The sequence below is a fragment of the Rattus norvegicus genome, chromosome 10, assembly GCF_021556685.1.
Source record: "Rattus norvegicus strain SHRSP/BbbUtx chromosome 10, alternate assembly SHRSP_T2T, whole genome shotgun sequence".
Taxonomy (NCBI): Eukaryota; Metazoa; Chordata; class Mammalia; order Rodentia; family Muridae; genus Rattus; species Rattus norvegicus.
The window spans coordinates 61,546,574-61,566,634 of record NC_141543.1 but is presented as its reverse complement, the minus strand read 5'-3'; the positions used below and the strand labels follow the sequence as shown (position 1 = coordinate 61,566,634).

Here is a 20,061-nt window from a genome sequence, read left to right as displayed (position 1 = left end):
TATATGTGTGTGCACACAAACAAATAAGTGTATTTCTTTAAAATGGAAGAAAGGATCTGCAAGAGAGAGAGAGAGGGGACTGCACACCTTTAACTGACAAGTGAAACCCTTTCTGAGTTGGTTACAATCTTCTAAGGTGGCTATTAAAGAGCAATTAATACGATGTAACTCTTGACTGTTTTGAATTAGTGTTAATAATCCTGGGGAGTGAATTATTTAAAAACTAATAATTCACACAAAAATATAAATTATTTTGTCTACGCATTTAAAAAATGAATGTTAGAAAATAAATTTATGATTGGGGTCACTACAACACTAAAGGGTCACAGCATTAGGAAGGTTGAAAACTACTGTATTAAATGAACATGTACTCTACTTTGCTTTTCTCTGGTTGTCTGCTTCTTTACTCTTTTGCAAGACTGCATTTCCAAATTTTCCAACATTTCATATGTGAAAAATATATCTTGCCATTTATTTAATGCTTATTTTTTACTTCATCAATGAGCCTATGTTCATTGTCCCTATGTCAGTAGTCCATATATTTTTCAACAATATTATTGATCTTTCTTTTGTTATTGATCTCTAAGGGTTCTTTATATATTGAGAAACCTAGACCTTTGTTATCACAGGTTTCACAGATATACAAGTATCTGATTTGTAGCTTGCCTTCTAGTTGTTACATGGTATTTTTATATGAAGCAATATAAAAGTTTAGTTCTATTAAAATATTTGTATTTTAGTACTTTTAATTAAATTTTAACTAAATTAAAAAAAAAATGAACATGTAGACCAGTGAGATGGTTTAATTGGTACAGGAATTTGCCACCAACCCTGATACCCTGAGTTCAGTCCCTATACACCCATATATGCCTGTGCATGTGTGCATAAGCATTGAAACACACACACACACACACACACACACACACACACACACTCATGTACAAATACTCATACAACTAAATAAATACCATTTTTAAGAGAAAGGGTTTCACTTTGTAGTTTTGACTGTCCTGGAACTAGCTAAATTAAACAGGCTGTTCTTGAACCCACAGAAATCTGCCTGCCTCTGCCAAGTGCTGAAATTGAAGGCATATGAATTGCACCATGTCCAGCTAAATACATTAAAAAAAAAATGTAAGATTTTTAGCTGTCCTAAATCAAAGTTTGAATACTGTGCTTGTGAATTTAAGTTTCCAAGTAAACAAGTTAGCAATGTTGACTGATCATAAGAAGAAAGTCTCTTAAAGTATATATTGACTCATTAGGCTAATTTTAATATTTCCTTATTCTTGAATATTTTAGAAATAAACTTTAAGGCAGGCATGAGTCTCTTCTGCTCAGGAGTCTGAGCCCCAGAGTTGAAAAATGGCTAGGGTTACATAATGAAACCCTGTCTTTAAAAAAGAGAGAGAAGAAAACCAAGAAGCAGACAAATTTGTTCCTTGAGTCATTTCCATCATTTTTCTTCTTCTTTTTAGCATTTTTTATTGTATATTTTATGTATTTACATTTCAAATGTTATCTTCTATCCCCCCCGTCCTTCTATGAGGATGCTTCCCCACCCACCTACTCCACCCACCCACTCCCACCTTATCGTCCTGGCATTCCCCTACCTGGGGAATCAGGTCTTCACAGCATCAAGAGCTTTTCCTCCTATTGATGCCCAACAAAGCTATCCTCTGATACATATGTGCTTGGAGCCATGGGTCCCGCCATGTGTATTCTATGGTTGGTGGTTTAGTCCCTGGGAGTTCTTTTTTTCTGCTTTGAAATGGCATTCTTGGGTGTCAGTCAAAAGTATAGTAAGAAATAAGTCCATTGACTCTGCAGGGCCTCAATACAACTTACTGTATGTTTTCTACCCATAGAATTAATAAGTGTATGTGGGGTTTTGTTACTAATTTCTAGCACTGTCAGACTGCCTAGCTATACCTCTATGATTAGAGTTTTCTTGAGACTAAATAGGAACTGCCAATGTGAAACCTTCTTAGGCTTCTCCTAAAGTCTTTAGTAGATAGATAGCTTTTTAATGTCTTCATACAAAATTGTTATAAAGCAAGAAAAATATAAACTATAACTGGCAATTACATTTTTTTAGTTATTACTATAATTCTGAAGAATTCTATAGTTAATGAAGGAAAGGATCTCGTTTTAATAGAGAGTATCAAGGTATTGTATTATATTGTGTCTCTTAATTCACTTTTTTACTGTATATCAGTTTTTTAATGAAAGTACATCATAGATGAGAGGAACAGTAGTTAGAAATATTAGCTGTCTTCATACCATATTAAAACTATGATTTTTGAGGGGTTGGGGATTTAGCTCAGTGGTAGAGCGCTTGCCTAGCAAGCGCAAGGCCCTGAGTTCGGTCCCCAGCTCCGAAAAAAAAGAAGAAGAAGAAAAAAAAAAACTATGATTTTTGGATGTCCTATTCAAAGCAGAACCCTGTGAAATAAAAGGTTAAAAGGTTAAGAAAAAATAATGGGACTATGGCAATGTGATTCATGTTTTACATACTTGAAGAATTTTAACTGACATTTTTAAAATATAGGTTGTCATAATCTGGTGGCAGCTGTGAGCCTCCTTTGACTTTTTAGAACTTGACTTCCCGCACTATTTCATAGCTATGTCTGACCTAAAGTAAATTTGTCTCTAACAATATTGTGGTCTGCATGAGAAATGTCCCACCACAGGTTTGTTTATTTAACTCCTTGGTCCCAGGTTAGTGGTGCGATTTGGGGAGGTTATGGAATGGTTACACTGTAGAGCCTGGCTAGAGGAATTATTGTGGGGAACTTTAAGGATTTCTGACCTTTTCCCACTTCCTGCTCCCTATATGTGAATGAGATGTAATCCCTCAGCTTCCGACTATAGAAATCTAGTGCCATGATGGACCCTTCATTCCTGTGGAACAGTAGGACAAAATAAACTCCTTTTGTAAATTGAAAAAAAAATGTTAGAATTGTTTCTAGCTGTGCCATGGCACAAACCTTTAATCCTAGCACTCAAGAGGCAGAGGTAAGCAGAACTATGAGTTCAAGACCAGTCTAGTCTACAAAGTGAGTTCTAGGACAGCCAGGGTGACACAGAGAAACTCTTCCTCAAAAAAAAAAAAAAAAAAAAAAAAAAGAAGAAAAAGAGAGGAATTTTGTTTTTAATGATGATAGGTTGGGTGACGTGAACAAAACTACTGACAATTAGGCTGTATAAAAATATAAAATGCACCTTTTCAAAATATTTTAGTTTTATTTTCAATTATGTACATACGCATATGTTGAGTCTGGCTTGTGCATGCGAGTGCAGCATCTGCAGAGGCCAGAAGAGAGTATCAGACCTCCTAGAGCTGGAGCTAGAGGCAGTTGTCAGTGACCAGACATGGATGCTAAGGACAGAATTTAGGTCCTCTACAAGAAGAGTAAGTGTTCTTACCTCTGGAGCCATAGATCCAACCAAAAAAAAAAAAAAAGTATCTCTTTGAAGGCACTGGACAGCTAACACAGAATATGGGGCACAGTGTCTGAACCAGCATTCTGACAGGACCACCAATTCTAAAGTAAACAGTTGTGAACTTATTGTTTCAAAAGGAAAATCTTGACTGATAGGTAAGATGCTGGAGAGATAGAGAGCTCAACAGTTAAGAAACTTGTTGCTCTTGAAGAGGACCAGAATTTTGTTCCCAGCATAGAAATGATGGCTCACAACTATCTATAATTCCAGTTTCAGGGAATCTGACCCCCTCCTCTGACCTTCTAGGGGACCAAGGATGCATGTAGTACACATACATGTAGGCAAAACACATAAACACATTTAAAAAAAATAAATCCTTAAAAAATAGCATGGAAAGATCAGTAAGCACTTTTTATCTCAGAGAAAGTAAAACTGCTAAATCTTCAAAGCAGAAGAAGGAAAGCAACTATCCTTTTTCAAACTATAAATGTAGTTAGCAATCGCGTCCTCTCTCATGCACAGCTCACCTGGTGGCTTGAGTCCTCGGCACTCTGCCTGAGGAAGTCCTCTAGCTCCTGTTTCTCTTTCATTGTCTTCTCTAGCTGGTCATTAGCTTGCCTGAGCATTAACTGCAGTTTTTTCACCTATAAAATTTAAAAAGTCAACCAGAAGGAAGCAGTTGGATTTTTGTTGTTGTTAATCCAAGGCCTCGTGCATGCTAGGCAAGGGCTCTACCACTTTACGAAACCCTCAACCTACAATTCTTTTGTGAGTTAAAAAAAAAAATCTCTCTCTTTTTTTTGGACTTGTCAATCCAGAAGGAAATGACCGACCTCAAGAGTTATGTGTGCTTTACAGTTAGCCAACAGCTTTTCACATACATAATCTCATTTGAACACCTCTTCTCTGCTAGGCCCCTGGGATTCAGAATAGCCTTATACATTTTATAAAAGTGAAATTATAACACTTCTCCTATTTAATTATGCCTCCAAGTTGCTAGGCTTCAATGTGATTCCTCTGATTATCTCCTCTCTTCACGGGTCTCACCCTGGCCTTCCTGGGCAGCTCTTTCTCACACTAGCTCATAAACTCACAGGCCAGTCAGCCAAGTGTCCTAGAATATACATTCTCTTTCATGACCCTGTACAGTTCCCTTCTTGGACATATTTTCTCATTCCCTAGTTCTTCCCTACTGTAAAAGCCGGCTGTAAAGCATACAGCCCAAGTGCTGCCTTTCCTGAACCTACAGCCAAGCTACACACCCTCCTCTAATGTAGTCGTTCATCTCTAGAAACAAGACAACTGAACTTAGATTTGGTTTCTAATGCTGAAAGTTCCTTATGGGCCAAAACCATCTTTCAGCTGTATCTGAATTGCTGGGATACAGTAAAACACCAGGCAAACAAGAAGCCTACAGAAATAGCTAAGGAGTCCAAGATGGACCTTGCCCACATCAGGCTATCAGAAGCCAACCGTATTACCTTAGTTTTTAAGTAGCTTTAGAAATTCACCTGTGTGCTATCAATTAAAAAAAAAAAAAAAAAAAGACTACAGATGAGGAACTGAATACCAGTGACACCTGAAAATTCCAGATCTTTATTCTAACCTCCTTCAGTTCTGATGTCAAAGGCAGTAAGTAATCTTCATAACACCCACAGAAAAATACTCCTTCCTGACACTCCCACAAGACTATTCTTGTTAAACCCCACACTGTTACCAATGTCCCACTCTTCTACTCTGTATTTGGAAGAGAATGATCCTCTCAAGTCCAGTAGTCCAAGCCTGAGGGAGCTTAACTTCTGTCCTTATGAATCACCATTAGTCAAGTCAACAAGTTTACAGCAAACAGGCAGTAGCAACAAATCCAAATTCTGGTCACTATGACATCCGGATGGCTTTTACGGTTAAAGGCCACAGTGAATTTTGCCTCCCTTGTATCTGTACCATTAAGTTCACTGTGAGGGTGAGATCAGGCCAACATCAGGTTTAGGTGTTAGGGTGATGGAGTGCAGAGAACGGTGCTAAGGTGCTGTTAGCACCTCTGAGGGCTGAGTTGGCTGGCACAGTGTTGGCATGCTAATGAAGAATGGATACCCAAGGTCCTACTGGGCTCTCACTGGAAATCAGCTGCCACTGTTGCCATTGTATGTGCTAGATTACTCCATAATCAGATAGATACACCTCACAAAACATGGGGGGGGGGGGGGAGACAACCCTGTGGCTCTAATGAAACTCACCTGGTCTCTTGTCTCAGCTTCCTGAATCTGAATTCCTTGTAACTGTTTTTCATAATTGGAACACATATCACAACGTCTACCAAGCTTATTTCCAGCATTATGTACCTGAAGGGCACCAAAATTTCCACTTATCAGCCAAAAAAATAATAATTCTGTCTCATACTCAAAGAACAAATGCACATTCTTGCCAATGTTACTCAATGCATAGCACAGAGTAAATGCTGCAGAGATTTACAGGAAAAAAGACAAAATATAGAGTCAGATGCTAAAAGTTGTAACCTCTAGTACAAGTATGGTAGAAAAACAAGGGCCACAACTTAGCACCAAAGGCCACAAGCCACCACATTTGAAGAACACACAGAGCAAGCAAGAGGTGCTACACCATGCACTCAATACTACCTAACCAAAAGACAGAAGAAAGGAGCCCCAAGCCCCCATCACAAGCTCCAAGAAGTACCATGTTTGTGACATGTCCTGCATGGCTCAAGGACAATGTATGTAGGTTCAGCAGGCTGCTCCACTTACTGTGTGCTTCTTTACAGAGACGGAGCCCTGAGAAGGGAAAGCACTAAGGCCAGAACACCTAGATTCTAACCCAGGTTTCACTCGCTCTCTCTGAGTCAGTTTCTTCATCTGTAACTGGGCACAGCTGTGACCGATTACCTCATTTATGATCAGAAAACTCAAAAAGATGAGGTATGTGAAAGGGCTTGGGATCTGTAAAGCAGTGTGAAATGCAACTTATATTCCTTTTTGGCTTTGTGTTTTGTTTTGTTTTTCCAGACAGGGTTTCTCTGTGTAACCGAACCCTGGCTGTCTTGGACTCGTTTTGCAGACCAGGCTGGCCTCAAACTCACAAAGACCCTCCTGTCTCTGCCTCCTGAGTGCTGGGATTAAAGCTGTGTGCCACCACACCCGACACTATGAGATTCTTAACTCCTAATTTTTACATCTGAATATATTTTGAGAAAAATTACTTTTCATCAAGGGTGCCTTTTTTCCCCTCTCTCATGTTTCCCAATCCTCCTTAAACCCACGCTCTATATCAGGTGCTTGAGCACTTCTACATTTTAAAAGTAAAGGGAAAATGAGTGAGTGAGTCATGGCATCCACTCAGCTTCAGTAAACTGAAAGCACAAATCCAGGCTGCTCTTGCTCTGTGATGCTTGTTAACACCACTGGCTAGCCAGCTTCCTGCGTGTTTCTCAGATAGAAGAGTTAAGGCAGACGTGACAAGGGGTGGGTATGTGCTAACACATTCTTGCTGGCAGCACCGGCCTGCGCTGACTCTAGGAGCTGCCTCCTGAATCAGCAATGAGTATCAGTTACTGACTGCTCCAGAGAGAGAAGGACCTGCAGGGGTGCACACCTGTGGTCACAGCACCGAAGGAGGAGTCACAGGCAGGAGGCCGAGACAGCCTCTGATTTCAAGGTCACCTTCACTGTATAGTAACTTGGAGGCTCGTTTGGGCTACATGAAACTGTCTCAAAACAAAAGAGAACAAAAGAAACAAGGTCAGAGTATCTCACCTCTTTCTGCAGGAGATTCCATTCCGTTTCACTCACTAAGCGGTAACCACTAGGAGAGACATATGCACTCTCCATACCCTGTGTGACACTTGAGAGGAGGGATGCTGTCTCCTCCTGTTCAGGTGTCATTGCCTTAATTGCTCTTTCTTGATCTTTGGTTAACATAAATCCACTTGGCATCTGCAGTGACCCAAGGGACACAGTATCAAAGTTCTCAGACACAGAATCTGCTCCAACCAGTGGTCCAAAATCCGACTCATCCAAATTTCCAGCAGATTTTGCTTTGTAGTTATAGCCTAAAGCTTTGGATTGCAATGAGCTTGAGGTTCCCAAGCTGTCTGTAGACTGAGCTCTCCGGAGTCCCTCTTTAAACATGTCATTGTCCGATTTACTGAATGGATCTCCAGATGGTAACAGCAAGTCTGCATCTAAGGAATGGACTGACCCATGGGTGCTGTCTAAATGCTCCTGAAATGTGAAAAATACATTATTTTCAAGTTAGATAATTCTCTGAATTCCCAAACAGAATAACCACCAAGATATATATATATATATCTCCCCACACATTAAACATAATCAGTTTGCTGCTTTCATATAATCACTTAACAGCAATTTATCAAGTAAATCTCTTCTGTATGCTGTGTACTACTCAAGCACAGACTAGACATGTGAACAAAATACAACTTCTAATTTGAGATGTGTAAAGTTTCCTGAGAGTTTAAGCAAGTAAATGGGCTCTTATAATACTGTACAGAACCATAAAAGACAGAGATGAACTCATGCTCTGGGACTTCAAGGACAAACATCTAGTCAGGAGACAGAATTGGCAAACATCACATGCAACTCAGAACTGGGTGTTAAGTGTGAAGTGCCTGTTGAATACCCAAGTACAGACATTCACCATACAGATGGACAGAGAAGTCTTTGGACAAACAATTGGCAAGAACCACTGTACAAAGATAACTAAATGCAACTTTAATCCCAACACTTAGGAGGGATCAGTACAGGGATCTCTGTGAGCTCCAAGCCAACCTGGTCTACACACTGGGTTACAGAACAGCCAGGGCTATGTAGAAACCCTGTCTTCAAAAGATCAATGTAACTAGAGGTACCATGGCAGACCCTACAGTGAGAATAACAGACGGTGGTAGTCAAGAGCAATGTGAGTAAGAAACACCACTGTCTGGGAGATGAACAAAGGCAGGCATAGACAGGACAGGAAGGAAAGCAGAAGATCATACTGTGAAGCCAAGTGTCAAGCAAGGCATAAGATAACATGCAGAGCAAGGGGAAGAAGCCAGAAATATAGTGAAAATCACATGACTCTGTCTATGGGAAATATCCAGAATACAAAGACATAGCAGACTGCAAGAGGCTGACGAAGAGGTATAGAACTTCTCCTTTTGGGGGAGGGGTGATAGAAACGTTTTCAACTAGACAGAGGTAGTAACTGCACTGAACATATTAACTGCCTAGGAGCTGCACACTTGGAATTGCTAATTCTACGCTGCATATGCACATTTTAAGCATCTACTTATATTAACTATTAAAAATGTATAAGAGGAGAGGTTGGGATTTAGCTCAGTGGTAGAGCGCTTGCCTAGGAAGTGAAAGGCCCTGGGTTCGGTCCCCAGCTCTGGAAAAAAGAACCAAAAAAAAAAAAAAAAAAAAAGTATAAGAGGTAAATGCAATTACACAGTGAGGGGTAACAATGAGAAGCTGGTGCTGGCACATGCTTTTAATTCCAGCACTCTAGAGGCAGTCAGGAGGCTAACTGAGTTCAAGGCGAACCTAGACTGGTCTATAGAATGAGTTCCAAGCCACCCAAGGCTCAAAGATGCCTTTTGGGGTGGGGGGGTGTGATCAAGGAGGGTCATGGTTCTGCAGGTAAAGGGGTTTGTTGCAATCAGATAACCTGAGTTCAATCCCCAGGACCCACAAGGTGGAAAGACAGAACCAACTCAAAGTTGTCCTTTAATTTCTAGATGTATTCACATGCATACACACATGCTAAATGTCAAAATAAAATGATAAAAAAAAAGGTAACAAGTTTTTTGAAATTTTATTTAATTTAAATTGCTATTCTTGGGCTGGAGCTGGAGAGGTGGACCAGTGGTTAAGAGGACTGGCTAGTCTTGCACATGACCAGGTCTGGCTCCCATCACCTATTTGGTGACTCACAATCACTTGTAGCTCTAGTTCCAGGGAATCCAATGCCCTTCTCTTTGCAGGCACCTGCACACATGTAGTACATGTGCATACATTTAGGCACACACACATAAAATAAATAAATCCTTTTTTAAAAGATTAAAATTATTTACTTATTTAAATTCTATGTGCACTGGTGTTTACCTGCATATATGTATGAGGTTATCAGATCCTCTGGAGCTGCAGTTTCATGTAGACACTTGTGAGCTGCCACGTGAGTGCTGAGACTTGAACCTGGGACCTCTAGAAGAACAGCCAGTGCTCTCAACTGCTGAGCCTTCTCTTTAGTCCCAACAACTCTTTAAGATAATGTTACCCTCTTTAGACAGGGTCTCATCACGTAGCTGTGACTGACCTAGAACTCACAAAGATCTGTCTATCTCTGCCTTCCAAGTGCTGATGTTAAAGGTACTATGCCACCATGTTGGACCTATTTTTTGTTTTAAAATCATTTTATGAACCAACTAGAAAAAAACTGAAGAATACACCTGTTGATGTTATTGTTTTTTATTTTCAAGTGATTTGTTATCTGGTATAATAAAAAGTTGATTTTTTTATGTTAATTTCTCCATTTCTTTTCTTTCAAATATTTTTACTCATTTGAAATTCAAATTGCTAGGAAAAAAAAAACCAGTTTAATTAAGCTATTGATGGCAACTGTCCCAAATAATAACAAAAGTAAACTAAAAACCCATTCTGTAAACTTTCAAAATGAAAATTAACTTCAAAACCCTAACAATCAAGGCTGCAGAGATGCTCAGTGGTTAAAGCACAGACTGCTCTTTCAGAGGACCCAGGTTTGGTTCCCAGCTCCCACATGTTGACTCACAAACATATTTAAACTATAGTCCCAAAGAAATCCAACATGGCACACAAATGGTATATAAACACATATTTGGCAAAACACCCACATACACAAAATAATATAATAAAATAAATTTAATTTAAAAAAAACTACTGGGGCTGGAGAGGTGGCTCAGTGGTTAAGAGCACTGACTGCTCTTCCAGAGGTTCTGAGTTCAATTCCCAGCAACCACATGGTGGCTCACAACCATCTGTAATGGGATCTGATGCCCTCTTCTGGTGTGTCTGAAGACAGTGTACTCATATACACATAACAAATAAAACAGGAAGGAAGGAAGAAAGGAAGGAGGGAGAGGGAGGGAAAGAGGGAGAAAAGGAGGGAGGGAGGGAGGAAAGGAGGGAGGGAGGGAAGGAGACAGACAGACTAGATCACCTTAGCTGTAACAGCATGAGAGACACAAACAGCACAAGGGAAGTGAAAGTTGTTCTGTTTTATTTATCTGCTCAGCTGTTACGGACACCTGCTCCAAACCTGATGCTCTGTGCTTTACCTAAAACATGTTCAAAAAAGAAAGCCTATTCCACAAGATGCCTCTTAGCTCCACAGACGTGCCATGACACGGAAAAATTATAATATAAAAACAAAAGACTATTCTGCGGTCTAATATATAATTCTAAAATATTTTATATTATCTTAAAAATGTTAATTAATGCCTGTAAACTCAGCTGTTCTTTTCCAAGAACTTGAATAAGACCCATTACAATGACTTTTTTGTACAAGGAAGATTATATATTACAAATAACATTACAGTGTTATTTAATAAAAACATTTACATCAGCAAAAAATAACGAATCTGATAAGCAGTATGTTACCCATGTTTATTCCACAGTTCATCGTGTTTTGGCATCTTGGAGTCCTTCCTGGCCAGGCAGAGACTATGTACCCTAGCACTCATCACATGTAAACTGAACAGTCTCAGACCTATACCACCTCCTTTATCCAATTTTCACCAAGCCATTACTTCTGCTGCTCCACATCACCAAGAACAGTAGATCCCAAACAAGTAAAGCAATCCCTATGACAGACCCAAAGGCTGCCAGAACTATTGAAACTCGCCAGGCCTGAGTTCCTCTCCGTGCCTGCACGGCATGTCATGGCTCTCATTTCTAGGGAAGGCATGTGATGGTGACAGACAGCAGTGGCACACACAGTATTTATTCAACACATACTGGGCTTGAGAGAGAGAGAAAAAAAAAAGACAGAAAATGTAATAGCAAACTGTTCCGAAGATACTAACCTCCATGCTGTCACCTCCTTATGCTGTCAGCCACCTCATAAACTAAAGCCTTGTCACAAAGTAGTAGGGAAATTGCCAAAGAGATTATGGAACATTTATATTAAAATTATACTATGGGTTAAAAGAAGTTTAAGGGTGACAAATTCTTAAACTAGAGTTAAGCAAATAAGAACGCTCATAAACATGCAGGAACAATTAGAGTATATTTTCAAAGTACCAGTCAGGCATGATGACATATACCTGTAATCCCAGCACATGGGAAATAGAGGCAAAAAGTTCAGAAGCTCAAGGCCAGCCTGGGCTACATAAAGATCTGTCTCAAACAAAATAAAGGAAAAAAAAAACAAGTAAAATAAGTGGGAACATACGTTATCCTGGGAAAGACTACAGAAAGAGGAGACTGACACATGACGAAAAACTAGAGACAGTTGTCTCTGAGTGATCAAAACAATTATTTTTATTTGTAAAGTCCTTCCTGCACTTCACAAATACTCCATATTTTCCTATTCCTTTCATAGTGAAAAAGCACATTCTAAGTACAAAAATAAAGGCGACATCGGATTGTTTAAAAATAGTAAATGTCCTTAGCAATAAATCTAAGTCTACAAAGTATTCCATGTTGATTTTAGTTTACCAGCCAAATTAAATTATCATGAATCTGAACATAAGACAATTATATTCAACACTGAAAATGCAAAGTATCAGGTCTGAAAGTAGAAACACACACTCACGCACACTCTCACACACACACACACACTCACACACACGCACTCACTCATACACACACACAAACTCATACACACTCACACACTCACATTCACACACACTCACATACTCACACACGCACTCACTCATACACACACACAAACTCACACACACACTCATACACACTCACACACTCACATTCACACACACACACTCACATTCATACACACACACTCACTCACTCACTCACACACTCACTCACTCACCAACTCAGTGGAGTGGAGGGCTGCAGAGCTGAACCTAGAACCTCATACCCGATGGCAAAGCATCCCCAGCAGAAAGCCAACATTATATTTTAAAGTCTGGGAAATAATACGCTTGGTAGGAGAAAGCTATCAAAAACAGAAACAAACATAAGAAAAATACTTCTTTATAAATCACACATTTTCCTTTCCTGTTTTCTAAACTTTGCTGGGTAGAATACTGCATGGTGCTAATACCATGTAATATCTGGCTAAATACAAAGATACAGACATTCTCCTGGAATTCTAAGATTAAAAATGCAGAGCAAAATCAGCCAAGGAGCCTTTGGTGTCTGCTCCAGAACAAACAACAAAAACGCACAAAAACAATGGCATTATACTTTTCAGTATTTGCCAGAATTTTTTAAAATAAAAAAAATTTTTTTGGTGTCAAGCTATCAATAAACATGAAATTACAAGGCACCTGAAACTGTACTGGACATGGCTCAGAGTAAACCTGTAAACTAATCAGAAACAAGATACCTGTTAGGCAAATACATTTAACTGAACTGCAACTTGTTCACCAGCTGGAAAAGGAGCCGACAGTTAGGGCAGTGTGTGCTCGAAGTCTCCACCTCTCCAACGCTGGGTCAGACACAGGGCCTTACACACAGTAAGCCAGCACTTGACCCCCGGGCTGGGGCCATGGTCCTTATGAGTGTAACTATCAGCAACACAGACGACACGAACAGGACTTACACGCATGGATCACAAGCAGCCAGGCCTAATTATAGTGAAGTTAAGAACAAAAGGTAAAGCTAGAAGGGACACTCAACTGGGGAAGGAGGATCATTAATTTTTACCCCAAAGGCACTAGGTATAGAAGTTATTTCCTTTACTAAAGAGGGAGCGTCAGCATGAGCTGTGAAGGATGAACAGGAGAACGTTTAATAAGCAGAAAGAAGGAAGCAAGCATTCCACATGAAGGAACCAACAGGTGAGGGGACAACTTGGCACAAGAGAATGACCAATATGGCTATTAGGAGATTCTTTCTGGCCCACAGAAATGGGTCAGTGGGTAAAAGTACTTGCCACCAAGCCAAAAGACCCCAAGTCCCACAAAATGAGAGGGGGAAAAAAACAGTCCCCTGACCTCCACATGTATGCTGAATGCCTCCACACACGCCCACCCCATACTAAAACAAATGTCTGTTTGTTAAAAAACAAAACAACAACAACAATAACAACAACAACAACAAAAAAACCAACCTTCTTGGAGCTAAAAAAAAAATGACCCAGTGGTTTAAAACAAAAAAACATTTGCTGCTCTCACAGAGCACCTGAGTTTGGTTCCCAGAATCCATGTCAGACAGCTCATGACCACTCATAACTTCAGCTTCAGAGGTACTAATGACCTCTTCCAGACGTGTACACACATGTACAAACCGTCACACCCACACATAAATGTGCCCACACAACCAATTTAAAATTAGAAAGAAAATTCTTCTTTCAAATGGTTTGAACAGTCTACACAAATTTCTACTCAGTGACACGCGTTATGGTGGTGAGTGCTGCTTTGTGTACTAGAGTGATCTGACCACAACCACAATTAAGGAAGAGAAGAGAGCCAGACAGTAATGTGAGGGTGCAGCAGAGCATGGAAGGCTAAAGGAGGACGGACATCCAGTGCAGAGGCCCTGCCACACAGCAGATGTGAGATGGCAGGCTACAGGCATAACAGACACCTGACACATCTGTACTTCTGGGCCTCTCTGTCCTTCCTTCCCAGCACCTGCATTCTTCCTCAGAACTTCAATGTCATCTGCCACAGTTTACCTTCTACCCTCAGAACTCACACCCCAACACTAGAATTGAACAAGTGACAAGTTTCTGTAATCATCCCAAATGCTCAGGAAGCTGAAGAAGGAGTAACCTTGAGAGAAAGGTCGGCTTGAACTACAGAGCAAAACCCTGTCATTCCTCCCACCAAAAAAGCAAGTATTTAGCAATATTAATAATTCACATTAAAAATGTCACCAGGCTGGAGATGTGGTTCTCGTTACAGCATTGACTACTCTTCCATGTGTATTTGATTCCCAGCACCCACTGGGGTCTCCCAAACATCTGTAACTCCAATTCCAGAGGACCTAAGGCCCTGTGACCACTGCATGCACATAGTACAGACATATGCAGGCAAACACCTACATTCAAGTGTGTGTGTGTGTGTGTGTGTGTGTGTGTGTGTGTGTGTGTATAAAAGATTATACATATATAATGTATATATGTATAAGATGTAAAAGGACATCAGACAATTTTTGAAAAGTCCACATTTAAATGTCTTATCCTTTCCCTTGACTCCTTTCTATTAACTTTGTGCTTAAATCTGTTACTGAAAAAAAAAAATTCAATAATCCTCCAATTCCTCTTCAAAACAAAACCAAAAAACAGACCATTTAGAAACCTGTTCTGATGTATGACATTTGAAAATAGCAGTAAAGAAAGAGCTAGTAATTTTAAATGACGAATGAAATTTCGGTATGTTTCAGATAGTGTTAAGATGCCGTAAGAGCAACTACAATGGAAAACAGCTGACGTTTATCTCATTTTCATCTATGTACTTTCCACACGAGCAAGGTGCCCTGGTTATTATTTTATCAAGTCAGCACAAGCTAGAGTAATTCAGGAAGAGGAACCTTCAACTCAAAAAAGATGCTCCCACTAGAGCCTTTGCCCCTGGGCAAGCTTGTGGGACATTTTTTAATTAATTGATGTACAAGGGACCAATCCATTTTGAGTTATATCAACTCTGGGCAGGTAGTCCTGGTTGTATACGAAAGCAGGCAGTCTAATCCATGAGGCCAGAGCCACATTCCTCCATGGCCCTCTGCATGAGTTCCTGACACTCCCTTCCTGCTCTGAGCTTCTGCTCGACTTTCTTCAATGATGGGGTGTGACGTGACATTTGGTCTTGGCGTTTAATCACAGCAATCGATATCCTCACTAACATACAAGGTAACTGACTGATGTAGAAATAAACTAAAATTATGAATTTATGTATAAAAGTTTTTTGAGATACTTTAAGTCTTGGACTCAAAGAAAGTCTCTCAGCTCAGCCTCTCCCACCCAGCATAGAGTAACTAACTGTAGTCACTGACTCACTTTACCTCTTCATTTGATAGTGGGGTTGAAGATTCTTCTTGAGTTAAAGCACATACTACTGGTATTTTTACTTCTTCTTCAGTGTCTATTTTCTTGTTATCTTTTCCCTTATTGATCCTTTGTTGTTCATCCTCCTCCTAAAAGTTAGGAAGAAAAAGCATCATTGAGTCACCCAGGTAATCTATATGTAAGCATCATATAGTTCTTCTTCCACTTAAGACAAGAGCAGAGATCTCTCCGAGAATGAAAACTGGACAGATTATTTGTTCTGTAATCAGGAGAAGGGGCCGCTGGTCATAACATTTCACTACTATAAGCACAAAGTAAGCAAATCAGAAAATAACATTTAAGAACGCACACTGGGGGGTTGGGGATTTGGCTCAGTGGTAGAGCGCTTACCTAGGAAGCACAAGGTCCTGGGTTCGGTCCCCAGCCCCGGAAAAAAAAAAAAAAAAAAAAAAAAGAACGCACACTGTACAAAAGACAGACAAACAAAAGAAAAGCAACTCCCTGCTGCAGATAATCCAGAACAGGAGACTATGCAGAACAAACCTTCTCTCATCACGGATAGCAGGAAAAGTTATTCCAACATCGTACCCCCACTGAAAACATATATAAACTATTACCAAACATACTGGTACTACCAATGGGAACTGTAATCCCAGTGACCTGAAGTCAGGATGCACAAATTCAAGGCCAGGTTGTGCTACACAGTGAAACCTTATTTCATAAAACTAAAAGAAGAAGAGAAAGAGGGAAGTGAGGGGAGGAAAAAGATAGCATATAAGAGACTTATACAAAACATAAAAGGATGCTCAAAGTCCAAGTGATGACACGCTCAACAAAAATAAATACATCTTTTCTGTCTAGTGAGGAGGAACAAACGTAACTATACAGAAAAGTACACACAGAATTCTGCAGGAAGGAAAAAATACAAACTAGTTTTGGTTTCATTTAAGAAAGCCAGCGAAGGGAACCCAACGGATATAACTTCTAGAGCTGAATCCTAAAAGACAGTAAGATGAACCTGCTCATTGAATGAGAGAAGGCCACTAAGGGCTCCAGGGGAAAGGAACTATTCTATTTGTAAGACAGAAGCCTCAAAGAATAGACTTCTGGTAGAAGAGCAAAGGGCTGACCAGACTGACATGTGGGCAGGTCCATGAAAAGTGAAGGCAGGAACAAGAAAGTGGTCATCAAGTAATTAAACTCTCGACTGACCTGCTCAAGTGTGCGCACTGCCATCACCTTCCTTTGCTTGCTTCCTAGGCTACAACAGGCATGGCTATGTAATGCCTGCCTCACAAAGTCTTAGGTGGCTGAGAAGTGCTTGAGAGAAGCTTCATAAAGCCTCAGCACAATGCCACTAACAATAAGCTTTAATGAAGGGCTTCAACAATCATTTTAAAAGTAAAAGACTAATGAAATTAAAAATCTACATTTTAAGCATGAATTTAAAAACAAAATTAAAATAAAAACCAAGAAACAAAATCTAGGGGTTGGGGATTTGGCTCAGTGGTAGAGCGCTTGCCTAGGAAGCGCAAGGCCCTGGGTTCGGTCCCCAGCTCCGAAAAAAAGAACCAAAAAAAAAAAAAAAAAAAAAAAAAAAAAAACTAACCTAAGCACATATAGCATTTTAAAATATTTTAATGCCTAAAAAAGCAGAGAGCACTTTAAACAGCTAGTCTAGGAAAATACTTGTACACATAGACACTATGCCAGAGAAGACTGGCTGTGACACTATCTGAGATGGAGAAGGCCCAAGAGTGGAGGCAGCTCTTGATGTCCACTATAAAGAAGATAAAATCAGTTATGGTCGCTATGCTACCAGTTAACAAGAGTGAGGCAGAACTGGAATATAAACACACCCAAGATAGTGCTTATGAGAAAGCAGGTGTAAAATAATACTCAAGTTGTACAAGTTATATGGGGAGGGCAATACTAAGTGCCTGGTCACAGTACACAGAGCTAATCTAGAAGACACTACCAAACTGAGTGTGCTTGGTTGGGGATTTAGCTCAGTGGTAGAGTGCTTGCCTAGCAAGCTCAAGGACCTGGGTTCCGTCCTCAGCTCCGGAAAAAAAAACAAAAAAACAAAAACAAAAAACTGAGTGTGCTTGAACACTTGATACTATTTCATTTGTATTTTTAAAAATATTTATAGTTATTCATTTTATTTTATGTGTTTTGCCTACATGTATGTATGAGTGCCGTATGACTGCTGGTGTTCTCACAGGTCAGGAGAGGGCATCTGATCCCCTGGAACAAGAGTGGATGGTTGTAAACTACCAGGAATTGAACCTAAGACCTCTACAAGAGCAACAAGTGCTTTTAACCAAGGAACCATCTCTTAAGTACCTCGCTTTGTATCTAAAACAAGCACCTTTTCCTATAAGAAAGTGTTAGAGTTTCGTTACTCATTGTCCAGTGGGCTTGGTTGTGTGACAGGATCTCACTACCTACCCTAGGCTGGCCTTGAAATCATGATTCTCCTTTCTCTGCCTCCTAAGGGCTGGGACATCAGGTATAAGCCACTACTCCCATCCTATCACATTTTAGTCAGACTTTTGAAGCAAGCACACATCTGGCCTGCTCTGAAAACTCAGAATTCTGAGAGAAGTGCATACTGCTGAAAAAATGTTCTCAGAAATACGCAGAGCTGCATCCTTCCGTCTCCGAAGGTTATTTCTAACCCAGTCCCACATATGAGATAGTGTGTAAGCGGACAAAGTCCTCCCAATGGCTGGCTTGGTTTTTGAGCAGAGCTTTGCTGCTCTCATCGTCATCGCTCTCCAACTGTACCCCGAGGGCTGGGACTGTAAGTGTATGCCACCACATCTGGGTGTATGCCACCACATCTGGGTAGCTACTATAGTTTTTCAAAGTGGCATTAAAAGTAAAACCACAAGGATGCTCAAAGTCCAAGTGATGACACGCTCAACAAAAATAAATACATCTTTTCTAAGAAACAACTGTCTGGGGCTGGAGGGGCAGCTCAGCACTTCACAGTGCCTCTTGCTCTTGCAGAGGGCCTGAGTGTGGCTCCAAGCAGGACCTTTGTTCCCCCAGCCCCACCCCCGACCCTCCTTCAATGTACTCTAAAGCAAACACCCCTCCTAAAGACACACAGACATACATACATAGAATGAAAAATAAAATCAATCTTTTAAGAAAAGGACTATTCACCTGATCTTTCTTCTTCAGTTCTTCAACTTGTCGTAGCTGTTCTGAAGTTAACACGATCTCCATTCGCTGCATGTCTCTCATCAGCAAGCGCTGAGATTCCAAAAACTGGTCGTTGGCCTTCTGCCACGTGTGTTTTAACTGGTTGTGTTGTTGTCGCTCTTGCTCCAAGAGATGGCAAACTGTTCAGGAGCACATCACACCCCCAATCAAACACACTGCATTTTTTTTTCCTTTTTCTTTTTTTCAGAGCTGGGGACCGAACCCAGGGCCTTGTGTTTGCTAGGCAAGCGCTCTACCACTGAGCCAAATCCCCAGCCCCAAACACACTGCATTTTTAATGGTAGGCAATTTCTTCAGCATAGGTCTACTACAGATCTGTCCAGCATTCTATTCTGTGAGCTTTACTCATGACTGACACCAAGGAGCAATCTACACCTGAATAAGACAACTATTCCCGCACCATCCCTTGAAACCAAAGTCACCTCAAGTATGCCCTTAGGAATAAACAACTTCTGTGCTTCCTAAGTTTTGGAAAACCTGAATAAATTTTTAAAAATGTTGAGTTGCTTTACTGCAGAACTTAGAGCTGTTATTATAGCTATGGTAATTATCTCTATGTTCTCTTGGGACACAACACGTGATATACCATAGACAAACGTAATATTGAGAAAACACATTGTTTTAAAAGCCTTCAAAGGCTCAGTCACAACCCAAATGATAACGCATGATCTCTATCTACAGAACAGGCCCTGTGGCCTGCCCAGGTCTGCGACTCTAGCAGCGCATTTTGTTTACTGTCTCTGTCCACTGATTTGCTGAACTAGCTGGGAGGGTGGGGACTCAGGATAGGACTGATTCACTGTGCAGCCTAGGAATTTTCTGGTGTGTGCCATCACACCTGCTGAACCACTTTGCACACACTCCCTTAGCTGTAGCCAGGAGTTTGGTTCCAGGCTTCATAAAACACTTAAAACTTGACTTCAGAAAGCAACAACAAAAATATTAAAAGCACCATGTGACCATGACTTCTTTCGGCTGGGTATAATGGCCTAAGTCTGCAGTCCCAGCTAATAGGGAGCTTGAGAGTTCAGGAACAGTCTCGGCAGGTTCTACCTCCAAAACTTTTTTAAAAATTTTATTTATTCACTGTAGCTGTCTTCAGACACACCAGAAGAGGGCATCAGATCCCATTACAGATGGTGGTGAGCCACCATGTGGTTGCTGGGATTTGAACTCAGGACCTCT

The 20,061-nt window shown here is 40.4% G+C and overlaps 1 protein-coding gene across 4 annotated transcripts in view; it reads right to left on the bottom strand.

The window, feature by feature from the left end:
* The window catches only part of Rabep1 (rabaptin, RAB GTPase binding effector protein 1), a 100,924-nt gene that overhangs the window by 23,920 nt on the left and 56,943 nt on the right, over positions 1 to 20,061 (bottom strand). For 2 of the 4 annotated variants that reach the window (XR_015630941.1, XM_087573830.1), the window contains exons 7-9: positions 18,817 to 18,995; positions 15,636 to 15,767; positions 7,215 to 7,682 (exon numbers count right to left, since the gene is read on the bottom strand). Coding sequence is in view for 3 of the 4 variants with exons in the window: in XM_087573830.1 (XP_087429956.1) it covers positions 7,215 to 7,682; positions 15,636 to 15,767; positions 18,817 to 18,995 (779 nt within the window). In the remaining variant the exon portion in view is untranslated. 4 annotated transcript variants of the gene reach the window in all.